At 40.3% G+C, this 18,738-nt stretch overlaps 1 protein-coding gene across 1 annotated transcript; it reads right to left on the reverse strand.

The window, feature by feature from the left end:
* Positions 1-8,690: 8,690 nt before the first annotated feature.
* On the reverse strand, positions 8,691-9,793 carry LOC122011042 (serine carboxypeptidase-like 19). The gene is made up of 4 exons (XM_042567486.1): positions 9,638-9,793; positions 9,003-9,125; positions 8,827-8,929; positions 8,691-8,753 (listed from the first exon to the last, which is right to left on the reverse strand). Exons 1-4 carry the CDS (start codon positions 9,791-9,793, stop codon positions 8,698-8,700), a joined length of 438 nt encoding a protein of 145 aa, XP_042423420.1. The 3' UTR covers positions 8,691-8,697.
* Between the last annotated feature and the right edge of the window lie 8,945 nt (positions 9,794-18,738).

Raw genomic sequence — 18,738 nt, forward strand, 5'->3', positions numbered from 1 at the left:
TTCCACAACCGTTCTTGCTGCTGAAAAATCAAAGAGTAAATGCTGAAATAAGGAAATGTCGGCTGCTGAAGATCAGGACCCTACAACCAGAGACCACCATCCTCAATTAACACAACCCTTCCACCCAAACACATTACTGCTCACGGCAGGACACAAAACATAGCAAAAATTTCGGAAACCAAACCCTAAACCCTCACCTTCAATCCCACTGCCGGACTCCTGCTACCCTCAGTCTCCTTTTTGAGCTCTCGTTTTTCGGCGACTCTAGTTATCCGCCAAGAGAGGGAAGGAGGTACAGTTGCTGATGCTAGAACAGAGGAGAAATTGGCCGGTGGTGGTTTTGGTACTAAGGCACATTGAGGTCCTTTGGTGAGGGTCGGCTCTAGAAGCACAAATGGCAGAAGGGAGAGCGTCAGCGGTGGCAAATCGCCGTCACCGAGTCACTGGTGTCAGACAGCACGAGCAAAGATCACAGCAAGGCGCTCACCGATGTCGGCAAGGTAGGCTAGGGCACGAGCACAGAGTAGGGAACCGGCGATGGAGTGAGCGTCGTCGGCGCTTGGGGAAAAAGAGGAGCGGCACTCGGCAGAAGGCTAGGGCGCGCGGTGACCAGCACAGATGAGGCGGCCGACGCTCGGGAGAAGAAAAGAAAAGGGCTTCGGGTGTGCGGCGCAATGTGGCTAGGGCAGAGGAGAAGAGAAGACAATGAGTACTCGGTCATGGCTTAAGCAGAAGTGATGAATTAAAACTGTCGCGGCAGCGCCGGTTAGGGCAGAGAGGAGAAATCGCCGAGCAACGGGAAAGGCTAGGGCACGCGGGAGGAATAAGAGAAAAAGAAAAAGAATAAGAAAAGAAAAAGGAAAAGAATATAAAACTTTTCCTCATTAAAACAGGGTAGCCTAAACAGGCTTTTCTGGGCCCCATTTTTATCCCCGTTAACTCGTCCGTGCGAACTCCGAAAAATTCCCGAAAAATTTCCAAAAATTCCAGAAAATTCCCTTATTATTATTCCCTTATTTTATGATATTTTACAGTACTTCTCCTGAGTGGAGTAGGTGAGGACGCGTTCCCCGCAGAGGGAACAGTAGGCGTCGGGTCGACCTAGGGTTTCCGGATGGAAACCCGAAGTTAGACTCGGATAGTCCTGAGACTGTCAAACTTTCACTCTTATACTATCACTTATGTGTTATGAGTTAACTTTGTGTTGCAGGGTATTTTTGTGTTTAACTTATCTTACAGGGACCAAAGTGCAAAATTGGCCTCAGATGAACAGTACCGAGGAGCCTCCATGGAGCTTGGAGGCGCCTCGGGTGCAAAACCTGAGCTGGCTGTGAACCAAGCTTGGAGGCGCCTTGAAGAAGCCAAGGCGCCTTGGATAGCTTGATGAAGGTGCCTTGGAGAGGCTGAAGGCACCTTGAACCTGATAAGGTTCGACCAGTTCAACCCTCATCTCCGCGGCTGACTCGGCTCATTCAAGGCACCTTGGTGAACAGTAAAAGGCGCCTTGAACACCGTTTATAAGGGATCTCGACCAGCAGCCCATAACAAGGAATTCCAAGTAATCTCTCTGTGAACAACTGCTAACGACACGATCCCGAACTGCTATGACAACCACCCGATGACCCGGAGCTCCGAAACTTCAGTTTTTCTCATTGTCGTCGGTATAATTCAATTATTTATTGTTAGCTATTGTACTTCATCTTTGTAATCATTTTTATCGAGCTTATAGTTGTTGCCCACGCAAAGCGATCAAGGATCGCGGGCCTTCGAGTAGGAGTCGATCTAGGCTCCGAACGAAGTAAAATCCCCTACGTCTTTCTGCGTGATTGTTCTCTGTTTATTCCGCTGCTTTAACTCTTACGCCTTTACGATTCCGATAATCGAAACAAAATAGTCGCGAGCGCTATTCACCCCCTCTAGCGCTTCTCGATCCAACAATTGGTATCAGAGCGGGGTCGCGTTGATTTGGTGCAACCACCAATCACGCAATTTTTTTTTCCTCACGGTGTTTTAAATTTTTTCGGAGTCAACTGAAATTAGTATTATTGCTATATTCCAGTTTTTTCTCGCTCGTATCGATTTCGCTTGAGGTTCGTGCAACACCACTCGAGTTAGTTTTTTTTAATTCATACCGCACTGCTAATCAAGGATCAAGTCCTGGTACATTTTTTTTTCCCCTTCTTCTTTGTGTGCAAGTTTATAATGACCCTTCAAGAAGGCTCGAGCACTACCCACCCCCCGCTCTTCTCCGGTGAAGACTTTGCCTATTGGAAGAACCGGATGATCTACCATCTCAAGACGCAAGTTGAGATGTGGATCATCATCCAGACCGGTCTCGAGCTACCACGTGACGGCACCGGAGAACTAGTTTCCTGCACCAACTGGGACGCCAGCATCAGGAAGAAGGTGGAAGCAGATGCAAAAGCCATTTGCATGCTACAATGCGAGTTGACGAAAGAAGAACTGAATAGAGTTGGACCATTTTCAAGTGCGAAGGAGCTGTGGAACAAACTAATCGAGATGCACGAGGGCACGTCAGACGCTAAATTAAGTAAGCGTGATTTAATTTTAAATAAATTATATAATATTAAAATGCAGGAAGGTGAGACGGTGAACTAGCTTCACGCGCGTATCCGGGACCTACTCAACGGGCTTCATGCGATCGGCCAAAGGGGTGGAAAACCGCGACGTAATAAGGTACGCGCTAAGCGCTTTTCAGAGGAACGCTTTGTGGGCATCCATGGTGGATGCTTACAAAGTTTCCAAGGACTTATCTTCAATAAAACTAGATGAATTATTTTCCAAATTAGAATTTCATGAGCAGACTAATGCACGCCCGGTCGAGAAAGGTGTTGCTTTGGTTACAGGTACCAGCAAAATGCATGAACCGACGACGAGGCGCAAATCCAAGTCCAAAGACGAATCAGACACAGACGACGAAGATGAAGTTATTTCCAAACTGATAAAGCTTGTGCGGAAAATATGCAAGTCAAAAAGAGCAACTCAAACAACCAAGGAGGACAAGACTGGAGTCATCTGCTACGGATACAACCAGAAGGGGCACTACAAACCAGACTGCCCAAACAAGAAGAAAAGAAAGAAGGCGTTAAAGGCAACCTGGTCCGAGTCGTCAGACGAATCCGAGTTCGACAAAGAAGAACTGACAAGCTTCCTCGCATTGCCAGTACAAGTAGACATTGACGAAACCGAGTCCGAATTTGAGTCTGAAACCGAGAGCGAGTCGGAAGCCGAGTCTGAGCAAAGCCACGAATCCGCATTTGTTTCCGAAGGACCAAACCCCACTGTAAGTTCACTACTCGCAGAATTTCAATTAGATAACTTGCATGAATTATTACCTTACTTAGTAAAAAAAGTTGGCTAAATCCAACATCCAGGTTAAGTCGCTCCAAAAGGAGGTAACAACCCTTAAGGAAGTGAATGACTTGAGCTCTTTAACTAAGTCAGTGCAAATTGGAAACTCAACTCAAGTCCAACAACTTGAGGAAGAAAATTCTAATCTAAAAGCTCAAATTAAAGAACTCAAGAACACGTTGGAATGGTTCACCTTGGGCTCCAAGAATTTGGATCTAATTCTTGGAAAACAACGAGCCGTGTACAACAAATCCGGACTTGGATTCAAAACCAAAAGTAAGTATAAATCATATCTATCTTTAGTAAATAGAAATAATAGAAGCTTAATTCAAGCATGGGTCCCCAAGTCAAACTTGGTTAATCAAGTTGGACCTGGTCTCTATTGGGTCCCCAAGGATCAGATCCATTTCCTTGATAGACCATATCGAGGCTATGATCCAGGGGGAGCCAATAGAAAAACCATCTCAATAAATATATAAATTGATTGATGATTGTTTATTTATTTTCGTGCAATATACATGCTTAGACTAGGATAGCTTAAGGATCTAGGCGTAATTTACACTTGCTAGTTAAATCTAGGAGTTTCAAAAAGAAAATTAAATATATATTTCTTTGAGTGATTCTATCTAGGAAGGGGAGGATGATCTCATACCCAAGAAGGCCTATAGCCTCCCCTGACCTGGGAATCAATCATGGAAAGACATATTTAATTGACTATTTGGAAAACCTAAGTTTAACTCAAATGTAAATTACTCATTAGAAAAAACCTAAATTCAAGATAACCATCTCACAAAATTATGTAAGATTACCTGATTGATAATTTTAAATCAGGTGAGATGGATCTAGGTTCAAATAAGTTCAAATTGTTCAAAATTTAAACAAATTTAATTAAAATCAACTAAACCCAATCAACCTTTATTTTAAAAATCATTTTAAAAATCCTTTAAAATCTTTTAGAAAATCCTTTGAAAAATATTTGAAAAACTTATTCAAAATCCTTTGAAAAATTATTTGAAAAACTTATTCAAAATCCTTTGAAAAAGATTTGAAAAACTTATTCAAAATCCTTTGAAAAATATTTGAAAAACTTATGCAAAATCCTTTGAAAAATATTTGAAAAACTTATTCAAAATCCTTTGAAAAATATTTGAAAAACTTATTCAAAATCCTTTGAAAAACTTATTCAAAATCCTTTGAAAAATTATTTAAAAAACTTATTCAAAATCCTTTGAAAAATATTTGAAAAACTTATTCAAAATCCTTTGAAAGATATTTGAAAAACTTATTTAAAATCCTTTGAAAGATATTTGAAAAACTTATTCAAAATCCTTTGAAAGATATTTGAAAAACTTATTCAAAATCCTTTGAAAAATATTTGAAAAACTTATTCAAAATCCTTTGAAAGATATTTGAAAAACTTATTCAAAATCCTTTGAAAAATATTTTTGAAACTCATTTTGAAACCCTTTAAAAATGATGTTGAAAATCATTTCAAAATCTGTTCCAAAAACTGAAAAATACACTTAAGCCTTAAATATTTCCAAGAAAATTAATTTAAGTGTTTACTATTATATTGATTTCTCTCTTAGTTATTTTGATATATGGCAAAGGTGGAGAGTATAGGGAAATTCAAAGGAATTAAAGATTCAAAGGAGAGATTTTTTTTTAAGGGGGAGCTTCTATTAAGGGGGAGCTTTGTATGTACTTATGCCTTATTTATGCCTGTGCTTACTTATGCCTATATGTTTTGCATCTTTTCGCTTAACTTTGAATTTCGATTGCCATAATCAAAAAGGGGGAGATTGTTGGTGCAGGAAGCGTTCGACGATCGAACCTGAGTTTTGATAATGGCAAAGGGTTCAAAGTTAAGCTTACTTGTTATCTAATGTATTTGAGTGAGTGTTTCTGTAAAGTCCTAACTGCGGTTAGGCAGGTGAAAAACCCTAGGGGGTGGTAACCCTAGGTCATAGGGGGTGGTAATCCTATGTGGAAAGTCTTGGTGGGTCGAAGCTTCGGGCAAAAATCCTAGGGGGTGGTAACCCTAGGTTAAAATCCTGGTGTCGCGAACTGGGTTGAAGTCTGGAAGGGTCGAGGACCGGACGTCCAGCATGAAGACCGGAAGCAATGGACGCTGAGCAAAAGTCCAGTCGGTCTGGAGGACCGAACTGGCAAAAGGTACATCTCCTGAGTGGAGTAGGAGAGGACGCGTTCCCCGCAGAGGGAACAGTAGGCGTCGGGTCGACCTAGGGTTTCCGGATGGAAACCCGAAGTCAGACTCAGACAGTCCAGAGACTGTCAAACTTTCACTCTTATACTATCAGTTATGAGTTATGAGCTAACTTTGTGCTGTAGGGTATTTTTGTGTTTAACATATCTTGCCGGGACCAAAGTGCAAAATTAGCCTCGGATGAACAGTATCGACGCGCCTCCATGGAGCTTGGAGGCGCCTCGCACTACAAGAAAAAAGACAAACAACAACGGTTTTAAACCGTTGTCGTAGGCCATTTTGAACTGTTGTTAAAGGCTGTGTTGTTAAAAGGGGTGGCCAACGACAACAGTTTTTAACCGTTGTCTTTGAAGGCAAAGACAACATTTTTACAACGGTGAAAAACTGTTGTCTTTTCCTACAAAGACAACAGTTTTTCACCGTTGTCTTTGAGCGTATGCCTAGGCTTTTCAACAATAGTTTTGAACTGTCTACGACAACGGCTAAAAAGCGTTGTCTTTTTTGCCAATGACATCGGTTTGACAACGGTTAAAAACCGTTGTCTTTTTAGGCAACGATGTTAAATAACATCACTTTGTCACTATTGTCTTTTAACGCCATTGACAACAGTTTGACATATTTAAACTGATGTCTTTGGGTACAATATACAACATTTTGACAATAAATAAAAAACTTATTAATCTTTTCCTACTCAATGGTTTATAAAAAACATCCAGTGCAAATTTCATTGATAAAAAACCTACATAATCAATATTTACAATGCAAATTTCATTAAAGTACCAAACATCATCATCCAAACATCATTAAAGTACAAACATCAACATTCAAACATCACAAAAGTGTACACAGCCAAAAGTTTATATATATCACACATATAGTCCAAAATATCATGTTTTGTTGGAGCACGTCTTCTCTACCTGTGCATCTTCTAAACAGCCTATGCATCTTCTAAACTACAGCCTTTTCTGGTTTCTCCTCCCTCCTAGCTTCTCTTTTCTTCTCCTTTCACAGAAACGGGTCATTATCTTTTCCCTGAGGTAAATAGCATATGATTGCAAGTTAATTCATTTCCCAGGAGTAAATAGCATAAAAAATGGATCTCTTGGAAATTTCACACCTGACCTTATTACAGTTTTACAAAAACTCAGAGTAGTATGTCTTAAAAGACCAGCTATATGGCTTTACAAGTAACTCTTAAGTATGGTAAACCAAACCTATCAACTTTTACATATACCAAAAAAAATTCTATCCAATTTGAAGTCTAGCGAAACTCCATCTACTATGGGTTCAACTGCTTTGTTAGCGAGATAATCCGCCAGCAATTTCTTTAGTAAATCAGCATAATTATTTAAATTAATCTAAAAATCGAAGACTTGCAGATCTACATATAGCATTTGCTTAATTAATAGCAAATTCAGGAAAATCTACTTGCAGAAATGGCTTAGAGCAACAACCAGATTCTGGTTCTATCATCGAGCATCAAAAAAGCATTATAGAATCTAGCTAAATTAGACATGAAAAATCAAGTTCCAACTTATTTCCGGAGCATACAAAATCACAAATACAAACAAGGGCTGAAGCAACAAAGCAGCACACAGAGAATTAAGCAAACAAGCTTTACTAATTTAAATTCACAGAGCAAGCAAATTGATCAACCCACAATTATCATAAGGATCTACTCTCTTGATACTCAAATAGACTCAGTAAACGGCCTAACTTCTAGCAGGAATCAAAATTCCTAACTATATTAGCATTTTCCCCAATTCATATTCGAATAAAATTCTCCAACAATCATGCAAAAGCATAGAGATGGTTTATTTAGTTTTTACACGGAATAGAGAGTAGAAAAGAGCAATCCAAACTTCCAACAACATCATAGAGGATACCGCTAATTAGATCATGGAAATCACACAGATAGAACTAGTAAAGAACATAAAAGCCCAAGATTTAACGATGAGACTGAGGGATTTAACAAAGGACCTGCATCTAACCATGTATCAAACCAGAAATTAATATGATCTTCACCTAAACGCCATCTAATATGCTCTTCTGCTACGTTTCTCATCTGTAACGTCCTTTTCTAACAATGTGAAGCTTTGTTTTTGAGTAAAACCACCACAGGAGAGACTGACCCACAGTACATGCTAGACAGAAATTTCGACAAGTGTGTTCTCTACTCCCAATCCTCCTTCTAGCTTAGGTTTACAAATATCTTTCCAAGAGATCCAGTGAATCTTCCTATTGGAACTGATAGAACCCCAGAAAAAATTGACCATAATCATCTCAATTTGATGTAAAATACCCCCTTCGTCACTATTAATAATGGAGTCATCTAAAAAATGAAGATGCTGCAGTAACAAGATTATTACCCTTCTAAACAAAGACATCTACATTATAAAATTGAGAACCCCAGAAAGTTTGTTATGTAAACCAAAATACAGTATACATATTTGACAAAGGATTAAGGTTAATCACTTTTTATATTTGACAAAGGATTAAGTTATCGGTTTGTATTTGATGTTGGCGCATCAAGTATGCAGTTTTGTCATACCGATTGGATTTGGTAAATGGACTCAGAGACAGATATCTCCAAATCAAGTGCAATCAAGTATAAGCAGCATGTATTCAATTTAACTGAATATTATTATTGTCAAATGCAATAAGATGAACTCATGTATATACCTATTCATAAATATGATCTTGTATGCATTCTGCTATCTCAGAGCGCACTTCATCAATTTCTTCTTGAGAGTACTCCGCTTTTGTGAACTGTGAACACACATAAATTATATGATCTTAAAGAACAAAACATAATTAATTGGAAAAAAATAATAACTAAATAACAATTCGTGAAGTGATACCAAAGATCATTTTGAGAAATTCGTCCTAGTTGATCTACTAAGATTACCCCAAAGAAGTCATCTGATATGATTCCCATGCTGTGAGCATAAGGTATTTTAGAATTGGTATCGACTTTTCCACCCATGGATGGATTGCCAATCAAGTAACCCTGAAAGCCAAGGCTTTTTCTTTCATATAAACTATGACATAATTTAAAGATCAAAATTAGATTCTTTCCCTTCATTGCCAGTGGCCCATCAATTCAAGCAATTTACCTGGAGGTTAAGTAATGGTTCTTTCCCTTCATCAATACCTGAATTACAGTAAATGAAAATGGCATGTAAATTAACACCCTCATCAATAGTTTACATTAAAAGTAGAGTTACCATCCAATATTCTTTTGGCCACCATAGGTACAATTTTTCCAGCATATGAATCCCCAGCAATGTAGAGGGGATTGGAGATGAACTGTGGGTGCTCAACAAGCCACTGCAAAAGTGAAAGATTACATATTTAAGGCACTTACAGTAATTACATCAGGAATATATATGATCTTTCCCACCTGTAAAAGAAACTTAGAAGCCTGTTCGGACCAAATAGTATCGTTGGCATCATACCCTTCATATTTTCTTGAGTATGAGAATCCAGAACCCAACGGGGAATCTACAAAGATAATGTTGGCTACCTGCACGAATGTTTTCACGCAGACAGGACAAAAGCATGTATCATATTGCTTCCTCAATTACTGATCAAGAAGAAGAAGTTACCTTGGTCCAGGAATAAGGATGGTAGACCAAGCTTCCCTTATATGGTCCAGGAAACTTAAAGATATGGTCCAGGACTATTACATCTCATCATCTCAAGCAAACTTAGCATAGTCAGATATGAACCAGACTGAGTTAGGAGAACATCTTTCAAACTTGTATGACAGCAAGCTAACCAAGGAAACTTCAAAAAGACCGATATGCATCTTGCAATCTTCTACAATTTCCGCCCTACAAAGGTGGACTAAGACATGAGTCACAATCTTTATTAGTCTACATGATGAAATCTAATTGCTTGTAACTTCACCCAGATAGTATTTGTAACCAAGTCCAACTGGATATAACTTGCAAATTCAAATTCTCAGTCCTCATCCAGTTCTAAGCACATTTCTTCATCAAGATGAATAACTAAGTTGTAGGTTTGCATACTCACTTTGCCTTTTAAGATCACTTGCCTACTAGAAAAGTCTGCTATGCAATGTGCACAGGTCAAGATCGTCCCATCAGGATCAATGATAGTGCCAGACCCTATACCCATTATAGGCATATGACCATATACATCTGAAAAGAAGTATTGGAAAAAGCTCATCGTTCAAACGAATACACCTAAAAAAAAATCCACATATTGAGGAAATCTGAAGACATAATAAAGTCCTTTCACCTTCAGTAAGACATATATTCACCACGGCAGGACCAGCTGCCGCGACTGCTTTGACAATAGAGTTCCTTTTGAGGCATCCACTGCAGCATGCCACGTCCTTACTTGAATCCGGAGGTGGAAGAGGGCACGCGGTTGGAAAATGCCGTGCAAAAAACTCTACGAATCAGATTAAAAGATTATGCAACTCCAAATCGATGAAAGAAAACTATAAGGACAATAGGTTAGGTTTAAACCTGGAGAAAAGACTGAGAATGGAAGCATGAAATCTTGCGAGAAAATCGACGAAGTCGAAGACAGAAATTTCCGAAACGGATCGCATATCGAAATGGCGACATCTTTTACGAAGGGGAGCACATGCGTGAGAAAGAAGAGAAAATATTGAGAAAGGAGGTGAAGGGAAAAGGAAGAAAGGAGGGTTACTTGTGGGGAGGGAGGGGTCGTCAGAGGAACCGAGAGTGAAGGCGGTGAGAGCGAGGAAGCCAGTGGCGACGCCACGGCGGGGATGCTGCAACAGGAGACGCTGAAACATGATTCACCGCCGCCGATCGTAGACCAAGCTTCCCTTGGTCATGTAGGGAAGGGGGCCTTGGAATCCAGGTAAATAGGTGACCACAGAAGATGAGAGAGCAGAGGAAAAGAAGCAGAGAAAGATCAGTGAGACAATCAGGAGAGGGATTTCCATCTTCCTCCTCCTCCTTCCTTCTTCTTCCTTCTTGTGTTGGAACTGGCTGAAAGTCGAGGCGACGAGGAGGAGGCGGTGAAGATGGCTGAAAGTAGAGGCCGCGAGGAGGAGGTGGCGAGGCCGAAAGTTGAGGCGACGAAGAGGGCGGCGAGGAAGGAGGCAGCGAAGAGGGTGGTGAGGAGGGAGGCGGCGAAGAGGGCGGTGAGGAGGGAGGCGGCGAAGAAGGCGGTGAAGAGGGTGGTGAGGAGGGAGGCGACGAAGAGGGCGGTGAGGAGGAGGCGGCGAAGAGTAGGGTTTTGGGAAAGAGACAGAAAAAAACAAAGCGTAAAACAGACAAATGACGAATGAGAAAAAGTGGCGAAAGAAAAAACAATCGCATTCAACAACACTTAATAGACAACGGTTTTTAAAAACTGTTGTCGTAATCCCAAAAAAGTGCACATAGACAACAGTTTTAAAAAACTGTTGTCGTTCCCTTTAAAAACCGTTGTCGTATCCTCAAAAAAACATAAATTGACAACAGTGTTTAAAAACCGTTGTCATAGGCCAAACAAATTACTAAAAGACAACAGTTTATGTTAAAACCGTTGTTAAAAGATAAAAAGACAACGGTTTGGTATAAAACCGTTGTCGTTTGAGTGTTGTTGAATGACATTTTTCTTGTAGTGTCGGGTGCAAAACCTGAGCTAGCTGTGAAGCAAGCTTGGAGGCGCCTTGAAGGAAGCCAAGGCGCCTTGGACAGCTTGATGAAGGTGCCTTGGAGAGGCTGAAGGCGCCTTGAACCTGATAAGGTTGAACCAGTTCAACCCTTATCTCCGCGTCTGACTTGGCTCATTCAAGGCGCCTTGGTGAACAGTAAAAGGTGCCTTGAACACCCTTTTTAAGGGATCTCGACCAGCAGCTCATAACAAGGAATTCCAAGTAATATCTCTACGACCAGCTGCTAACGACACGATCCCGAACTGCTGTGACAACCAACCGACGACCCGGAGCTCCGAAACTTCAATTTTTCTCACTGTCATCGGTATAATTCAATTGTTTATTGTTAGCTATTGTACTTCATCTTTGTAATCATTTTTATCGAGCTTATAGTTGTTGCCCACGCAAAGTGATCAAGGATCATGGGCCTTCGAGTAGGAGTCGATCTAGGCTTCGAACGAAGTAAAATCCCCTGTGTCTTTCTGTGTGATTGTTCTTTGTTTATTCAGCTGCTTTAACACTTACACCTTTACGATTCAGATAATCGAAACAAAATAGCCACGAGCGTTATTCACCCCCCCCTCTAGCGCTTCTCGATCCAACAATCAGGCCCTTTGTAAACGGACACGGATCCGTGGCTTCGCTCAGACTCGGCTTTTGACTCTCTCTCGCTCTCGGACAGATTGATCTGGTCCCGGGCCATCAGTGCGAGTAGACTCGTTTGATCGGGTTCGTCATCGGTATCTTCTTTTGAGGATTCGTCCCATGTCGCTTTCAGCACCTTCTTTTTCCTATGCTTCTTTGCATCCTTCTGATTTGGGCAGTTAGCCTTGATGTGCCCTTTCTGGTTGCACTCATAGCAAGTTACTTTGAACTTGACTTTAGAGCTTGGTTGACTCTCCTTGGATTGGACTGCTTTCTTTATGTCCCTCTTGTTGAAGCCCTTCTTCTTCTTGTAGAGCTTTTCACAAGATTCATGAGCTTGGAGGTCAATTCGTCGTCTTCATTGTCTGAGTCAGGTTCGTCTTCCGACTCTGGTTCAGTTCTTCGCCATGATCTTGGTTCGCGTGTTTGACTGGTACCTTGCAACCAAAACAATACCCTTCTCGGTTGGCAGTGTATTAGTTAGTTCATGCAGTTCGAATTCCGAAAACGATTCATCTAATCTAATGGAAGATAAGTCCTTGGAGACTTTGTAGGCATCTACCATTGATGCCCACAATGTACTACTCGGAAAAGCGTTGAGTGTCTACCTTATGATGTCCCGATTCTCGACTCTTTGCCTGATCGCATGGAGGGAGTTGAGGATGTCTTATATGCGTGCGTGGAGTTGACTTGCTGTCTCTCCGTCCTGCATTTTTAGATTGTATAATTTATTAAACAAAAGATCTCTTTTACTATCCTTGGTGTCGTAGGTGCCCTCATGGAGTTCGATCAACTTCTCCCACAGCTCTTTTGGTTTGGAGAACGGTCCAACTCTGTTGAGCTCTTCCTTGGTCAGTCCGCACTGGAGGGTACAGGTTGATTTGGTATTGGCCTCCACTTTCTTGATTAGTGATGGTTCCCATTTTTCGCAAGGTGCAGGCTTGCCATCTTCGTTGGTTGGTAGTTGCAATCCCATCTTGATGATCATCCATGTGTCGAACTGTATCTTGAGGAAGGTTTCCATTCGCCCCTTCCAGTACCCGAAATCTTCTCCGGTGAAGAGCGGGGGACAAATGGTGCTGAATCCTTCTTGTTGAGCCATTAATAATATGCAAAATAAAAGAAAAATAGAAATGTCCCAAGACTAGGTCTTGGATTAGCAGTGCGGGAAATAAAATTAATATCATGAGCTCGAGTGGTGTTGCACCAACTTCGAGCAAAAACCGATTGGAAAAAAAAATAATTAGAATATAGCTATTAAGCTAGATTCTAATTGACTCCGTAAAAATTGAAAACACCATGAAAAAATTTGCGCGATTGGTGGTTGCACCAAATCAACACGACCCCGCTCTGATACCAATTGTTGGATTGAGAAGCGCTAGAGGGGGGGGGGGTGAATAGCGCTCGTGGCTATTTCGTTCGATTCAAATTCGTAAAGCGTTCGAGTGTAATGCAGCGAAAATAACAATAAAAGCAAACACAAAAAGGACCCAAGTGTTTTTACTTGGTTCGGAGCCTTGGGCGACTCCTACTCCAAGGCCCTCGCTCGTTGAGTGATTACTGTGGGCAATTCACTATCAAATTGCAAATTCGGTACAAAAAGAGATTACAAATGAAAGTACCAATAGTAAGTTATACCGACAACACTAAGAGGAGAACTTGTAGCTTTGGGTTGTTGAAAACTCGTCGTAGCTTCGCCGGGTCAGTTTTTGAGAAGCACGTTGATGAATAATAGCTTTTGAATTGATTATTTGAGCTGCTGCCTCGACCCCCCCTATAAACAGTGTTGGAGGCGCCTCCAAGCCTGTCCGAGGCACCTCTAGGCCGCCGAGTCGCACACGTGGATCAGCTCTGATCTGGTCGCGCCTTATCCCATTGAAGGCGCCTCAAGGATGGTCCAAGGTGCCTCCAACGCTTGGTCCAAGGTGCCTTCAGCTTCCTCCAAGGCGCCTCCAGCTCCTCTAGATAGCTAGCTTCGGCTAGCACCCGAGGCGCCTCCAAGCCCCATGGAGGCGCCTCGGACATTATTCATCCGAGGTCAAATGTGCTTCTTTGTTCCTACAAAATGTGTTAGTCCCAAACACAAAACCCTGAAAACAAAGTTAGCACAGACATATTATAAGTGATATAATCAACAGTCATCGGACTGCCTGGGTCTGACTTCGGATTTCCAACCGGAAACCCTAGGTCGACCCGACGCCTACTGTTCCCTCTACGGGGGACGCGTCCTCACCTACTCCACTCAGGAGATTTAGCTATTGCCAGTGCAATCCTCCAGATCGACTGGACTTTTGCTCAGCGTTCGAAACTTCCGGACTTTCTGCTAGACTTCCGCTTCCCGACCCGCCCAGTCTTCCACCTGGTTCGCGACACCAGGACTTTCCACCTAGGGTTACCCCCCTAGGACTTTTTCTTGAAGCTCTCGACCCGCCAAAACTTTCCGCATAGAGTTACCACCCCCCATGACCTAGGGTTACCACCCCCTAGGGTTTTCCACCTGCCTAACCGCAGCTAGGACTTTTGCATAAGTACCACTTAGGACTTTCCTGCAAGCTCCATGAACTTGTTAGATCACAAGACAACTTAACTTTGAACTCTTTGCCATTATAAAAACTTGGGTTCCATCGTTTGATGCTTCCCGCACCAACAAGATATCTAGGGATCAAAACAATGAGATAATCAAGAGAATAAGATGGAGCAAGAAGCAATGGAAAGAATATTTGACAAACTCAAGGGCAATGTATCATTTGATAAATGTGCTTCCCCAACAAGAAGTAACACTACAACAAAAATGACTTTTCACAGCACGCAAATTCACTTTCCGTAGCGCGCATTGCACACTGCACAATTAAAAGCTATTGAAAGCCCTAGGTTATTAACAACATGCTTTACGTGCCATGGAAAATATTATCCATGGCGTGCAACTCATGTCGCAGAAAATATATCCGCAATATGTGTTGCGCGCTACGGATAATATTTTCCATGGCACGCAAAGCACACTGCGGATATTATTTTCGACAGCGTGCTTTGCGCACTACCAATAATATTTTTCACGGCGTGCGTTGTGCACTATGGAATGGATTTTCTATAGTATGCAAATGCATGCTATTAATATTCTAATCTGCACTGTGCAAATGTATAATGTTGATGGTCTTATCTATATTAAAAAAATAATTTCATTGACAAAAACAATAAACCAAAATTTTACAACAAATTTAGTGCAAATCTAATCTACACAAAATTAATAAAAGTTATTATTTTTCATTATACCAAAAGAAGGTCTGAAGTTCCAAAACAAGATACAAAATCTCTAACAAACAAGATACGAAATCTCTAACAAACTAGCTATTACATAATAACAATTAAACTTCCAATCCACACAAATCAGTAGAATATGTATCAATCACACAATACTATAAATTTAGATAAACATGTGACTATGCTTCCTATTTCGTCATTGAGAAATTGCATTTCATCATTTGTTCGAATTAGGTCCACCTTTTCAACCAAAAACTTATCAACCCAAACTTTCCAACATGATCCACTAAGAATAATGTGATGCACTTTTGTGTTTGGATCTGTGAATGCAATTTGACCTTTTACAACAACTAATTCATCAGCAAACCAATGAAGCTGCTTACATTTAGTATAAGCACAAATATCTCCATGATTCATATTCCTCAAATTTGACTATTAATAAATAATACAAAGTTATTAATTCAATCCTGTCTATTTGTTAACAATTTTGTGGTTTAGAACTATATAAAATTTTATGATAATCACCTGAAAAGCATGATCAAAATCATCATTTTTTGGCTATAACAATGAACAATAGAAGGCTAGGGAAAGGAATCATAGTTTATTCATCACAAAGAAAATGAAGCCTCGGTATGGTTTAGGAGTAAAAACCAGAAGTAGACATACTGAAAAAAAAACTAAAAGGTGCTATTTATGACATTGTTCTTTCATTTAATGTTAGGAAGACAAGCTGGTAAGATTTCACATCAAAAAAAGGAGAGAAGAATTTAGGCTTCATTCATCAAAAAGTATAATACTTTAAAAAATATATGATATTTTGTTGGTGACATTGAATGACCAAATTACAGACTCCCTTTGATCAATCGAGAAGTCAAAATGTAGGCAATTATCATGTTATAATGAGGTCAGCCTATTCATCACTAATTCTACAATTGATTTACTAAACTGTGCTACAATGAAATGTTGAAACATCAGAAAAATATGTTGCATGCCTCAACTATTCATGATTAGATATCTCAAAATTACTCAAAAAAACAAAGAAGAATGTTAATAATTAAAATTGAGTGGGAAAAACTACTTACAAATGGATGAACCCTCCAAAACTCTGGTAAAGACTTCCTCTAGAAACAGTTACAAAAACACTCATCAAATAAATATAAATGTTCATTAAATAAAAAATAAATATCATGAGATCATATGCTATGAAATAAAAGAAAAAACACGACTTTTGCCTATGGTGTCAAAGTCAATCTGTCTAACTATCCACTAATACTTAAATCAAACAATAGCCAAAAACAAAAATGCAATCCAACCTATTGCAGGAGGAAGTGACCTAAATTTCATTTGAAAAGGAGACATTAGTGGTCTAGGATACAAACTATTAAACAATGTGGGAGACCTTCAAAGATGGTGCCTTGACCAAATGATCATAAAATCAATTTGAATGTTTTATCATTCAGAGTTTCTCAATTTATTAACAGTGAAGAATCATCAATACTTTCTACTTCAGATGACTAAAACCTGTCACTTATTCTTTAAAATACATGGCATGGAGGGAAAAAAAGGGCCAAATAAGATTTATATGACCATAGGGACACTGTATAGTCTATACTAAGTTGAATGATGAACTTAGTAGAATAGGCAATCATACCCTGCAATGCCTTTCAAATTCTTTTAAGACTGCATCATCATTGATCATAACTTGAGCATTTTTCTTGTTAACACTACCCACTAAAAAAAGCCACAAAACATCATGTTAGTATCATATAGAGTATAGGCATGTGTTGGTGTGGGAAGCATCATACAATCAAACCTGAGTTTTGATTATATCAAAGGGTCCAAAGTTAACTTGTCTTTTGATCTAACAAGGATGATTGAGCTTGTAGAAAAGTCCTAAGTTGTTTTAGGCAAAAGTCTTAACCCGCAGTTAGGTAGGTGGAAAATCCTGGGGGGGGGGGGGGGGTAACCCTAGGTCCTAGGGGTGGTAACCCTAGGTGATGGAAAGTCCTAGCCGTGGTTAGGCAAGTGAAAAAGCCTAGGGGGAGGTAACCCTAGGTGATGGAAAGTCCTTGCTGTGGTTAGGCAAGTGAAAAAGCCTAGGGGGAGGTAACCCTATGTCCTAGAGGGTGGTAACCCTAGTGGAAGGTAACCATAGGTCCTAGAGGGTGGTAACCCTAGGTGGAAAGTTTAGTCGGTCTGGAGGACCAGTTTGGCAATAGGTAACTTCTCCTAAGAGGAGTAGGTGAGGACACGTTCCCCGATAAGGGAACAGTAGGCATCGGTTTGACCTAGGGTTTCTCATGGAAATTCAAAGTTAGAACCGAATGATTTGAAGGTTGTCATGTTATTGATTTATATATCATTTATTATTTTGTCTAACTCTATTTTGCAGGAAATTAACAATTATGTAGGGTTAATTTCGGCCTTCATTGGTCGACCGAATTGGGAATCGATCGACTGAACCTCCAAAGCAAACAGATAGATTTCCAGCCAGATGAACGAGTTTGACTGAAGGATAGATCGACCGAACCTGGGGTTTGCTCGACTAAACCTGGGGTTTAGTCGACCGAACAATAGATATACGGTGATTGAGATCAGGCTGGATTGATCAGATTATACCAGATAAGCCAGTGAGGATAGCGGGATCGATTGACCGAATGGCGAGATCAGTCGACTGAATGAGGACTCATTTGAAGCTAAATCTGGATGGGAAGACGGACCGATTCAGGCAGGATCACTCGACTGATCAATGATGAGTCAAACCTGATCTTGAGATCAGTGGATTTAGATCAGGCCTAACTTGTCTATTTAAGGAGGGCTTGACTACTTGATTCAATAACAAAATTACCAAGATCAAGAACGAACAACTTCTTCTCTCTTGAACGCTGCTCCGACAACCGACGAACAAATTCCTAATTCCTTATTGACAGTATACTTTTTTTTCAGTACTTGTACTTGCTTACTATTAAAAGATTTCTGAACTACTAGTGATTTCCCACCAAAAGTAATTAACAATCGCGGGCCTTGGAGTAGGAGTCATCACAAGCTCTGAACCATGTAAAAGAAAACTGTGTTAGCATTACTCTTGTTCTCCTTCGTTATTCCATTACATTATTCTGAGTTTTCTAATAAATGAATGAATTAGCCATGAGTGTTATTCACCCTCTCTAGCACGTCATCGATCTTATAATTGGTATCAGAGCTAAGACACTCTGATTTGATGAAACCACTAATCAAACAGGGGATTCTTCTTTGAAAAATAAAATTATATAAGTGGTTCAGTTCTTGTGAGTCTGAGTCTCTCAGTACAAAGAGTGAAACTAAGACACCTCCACTTAAACACTTTGAATACTCTTGAATAATAATAAAAATTAGTGGTGGAGGATGACCAAGCATGAAACCAGATCAAAAAGAAATTCAGCATAGAACAAGATTTGGAAAAAACTAATAGAAATTTATTTACATGAAAAGAGTTTTCCTTGCATGTGAGAAGGGCTAACATACGGGACATGTTGGATCGAGAAGCGCTAGAGGGGGGGGGGGGGGGAATAGCGCTCGTGGCTATTTCGTTCGATTATCGAAATCGTAA

This window comes from Zingiber officinale, chromosome 8A (assembly GCF_018446385.1).
Source record: "Zingiber officinale cultivar Zhangliang chromosome 8A, Zo_v1.1, whole genome shotgun sequence".
In the NCBI taxonomy this organism is placed as follows: Eukaryota; Viridiplantae; Streptophyta; class Magnoliopsida; order Zingiberales; family Zingiberaceae; genus Zingiber; species Zingiber officinale.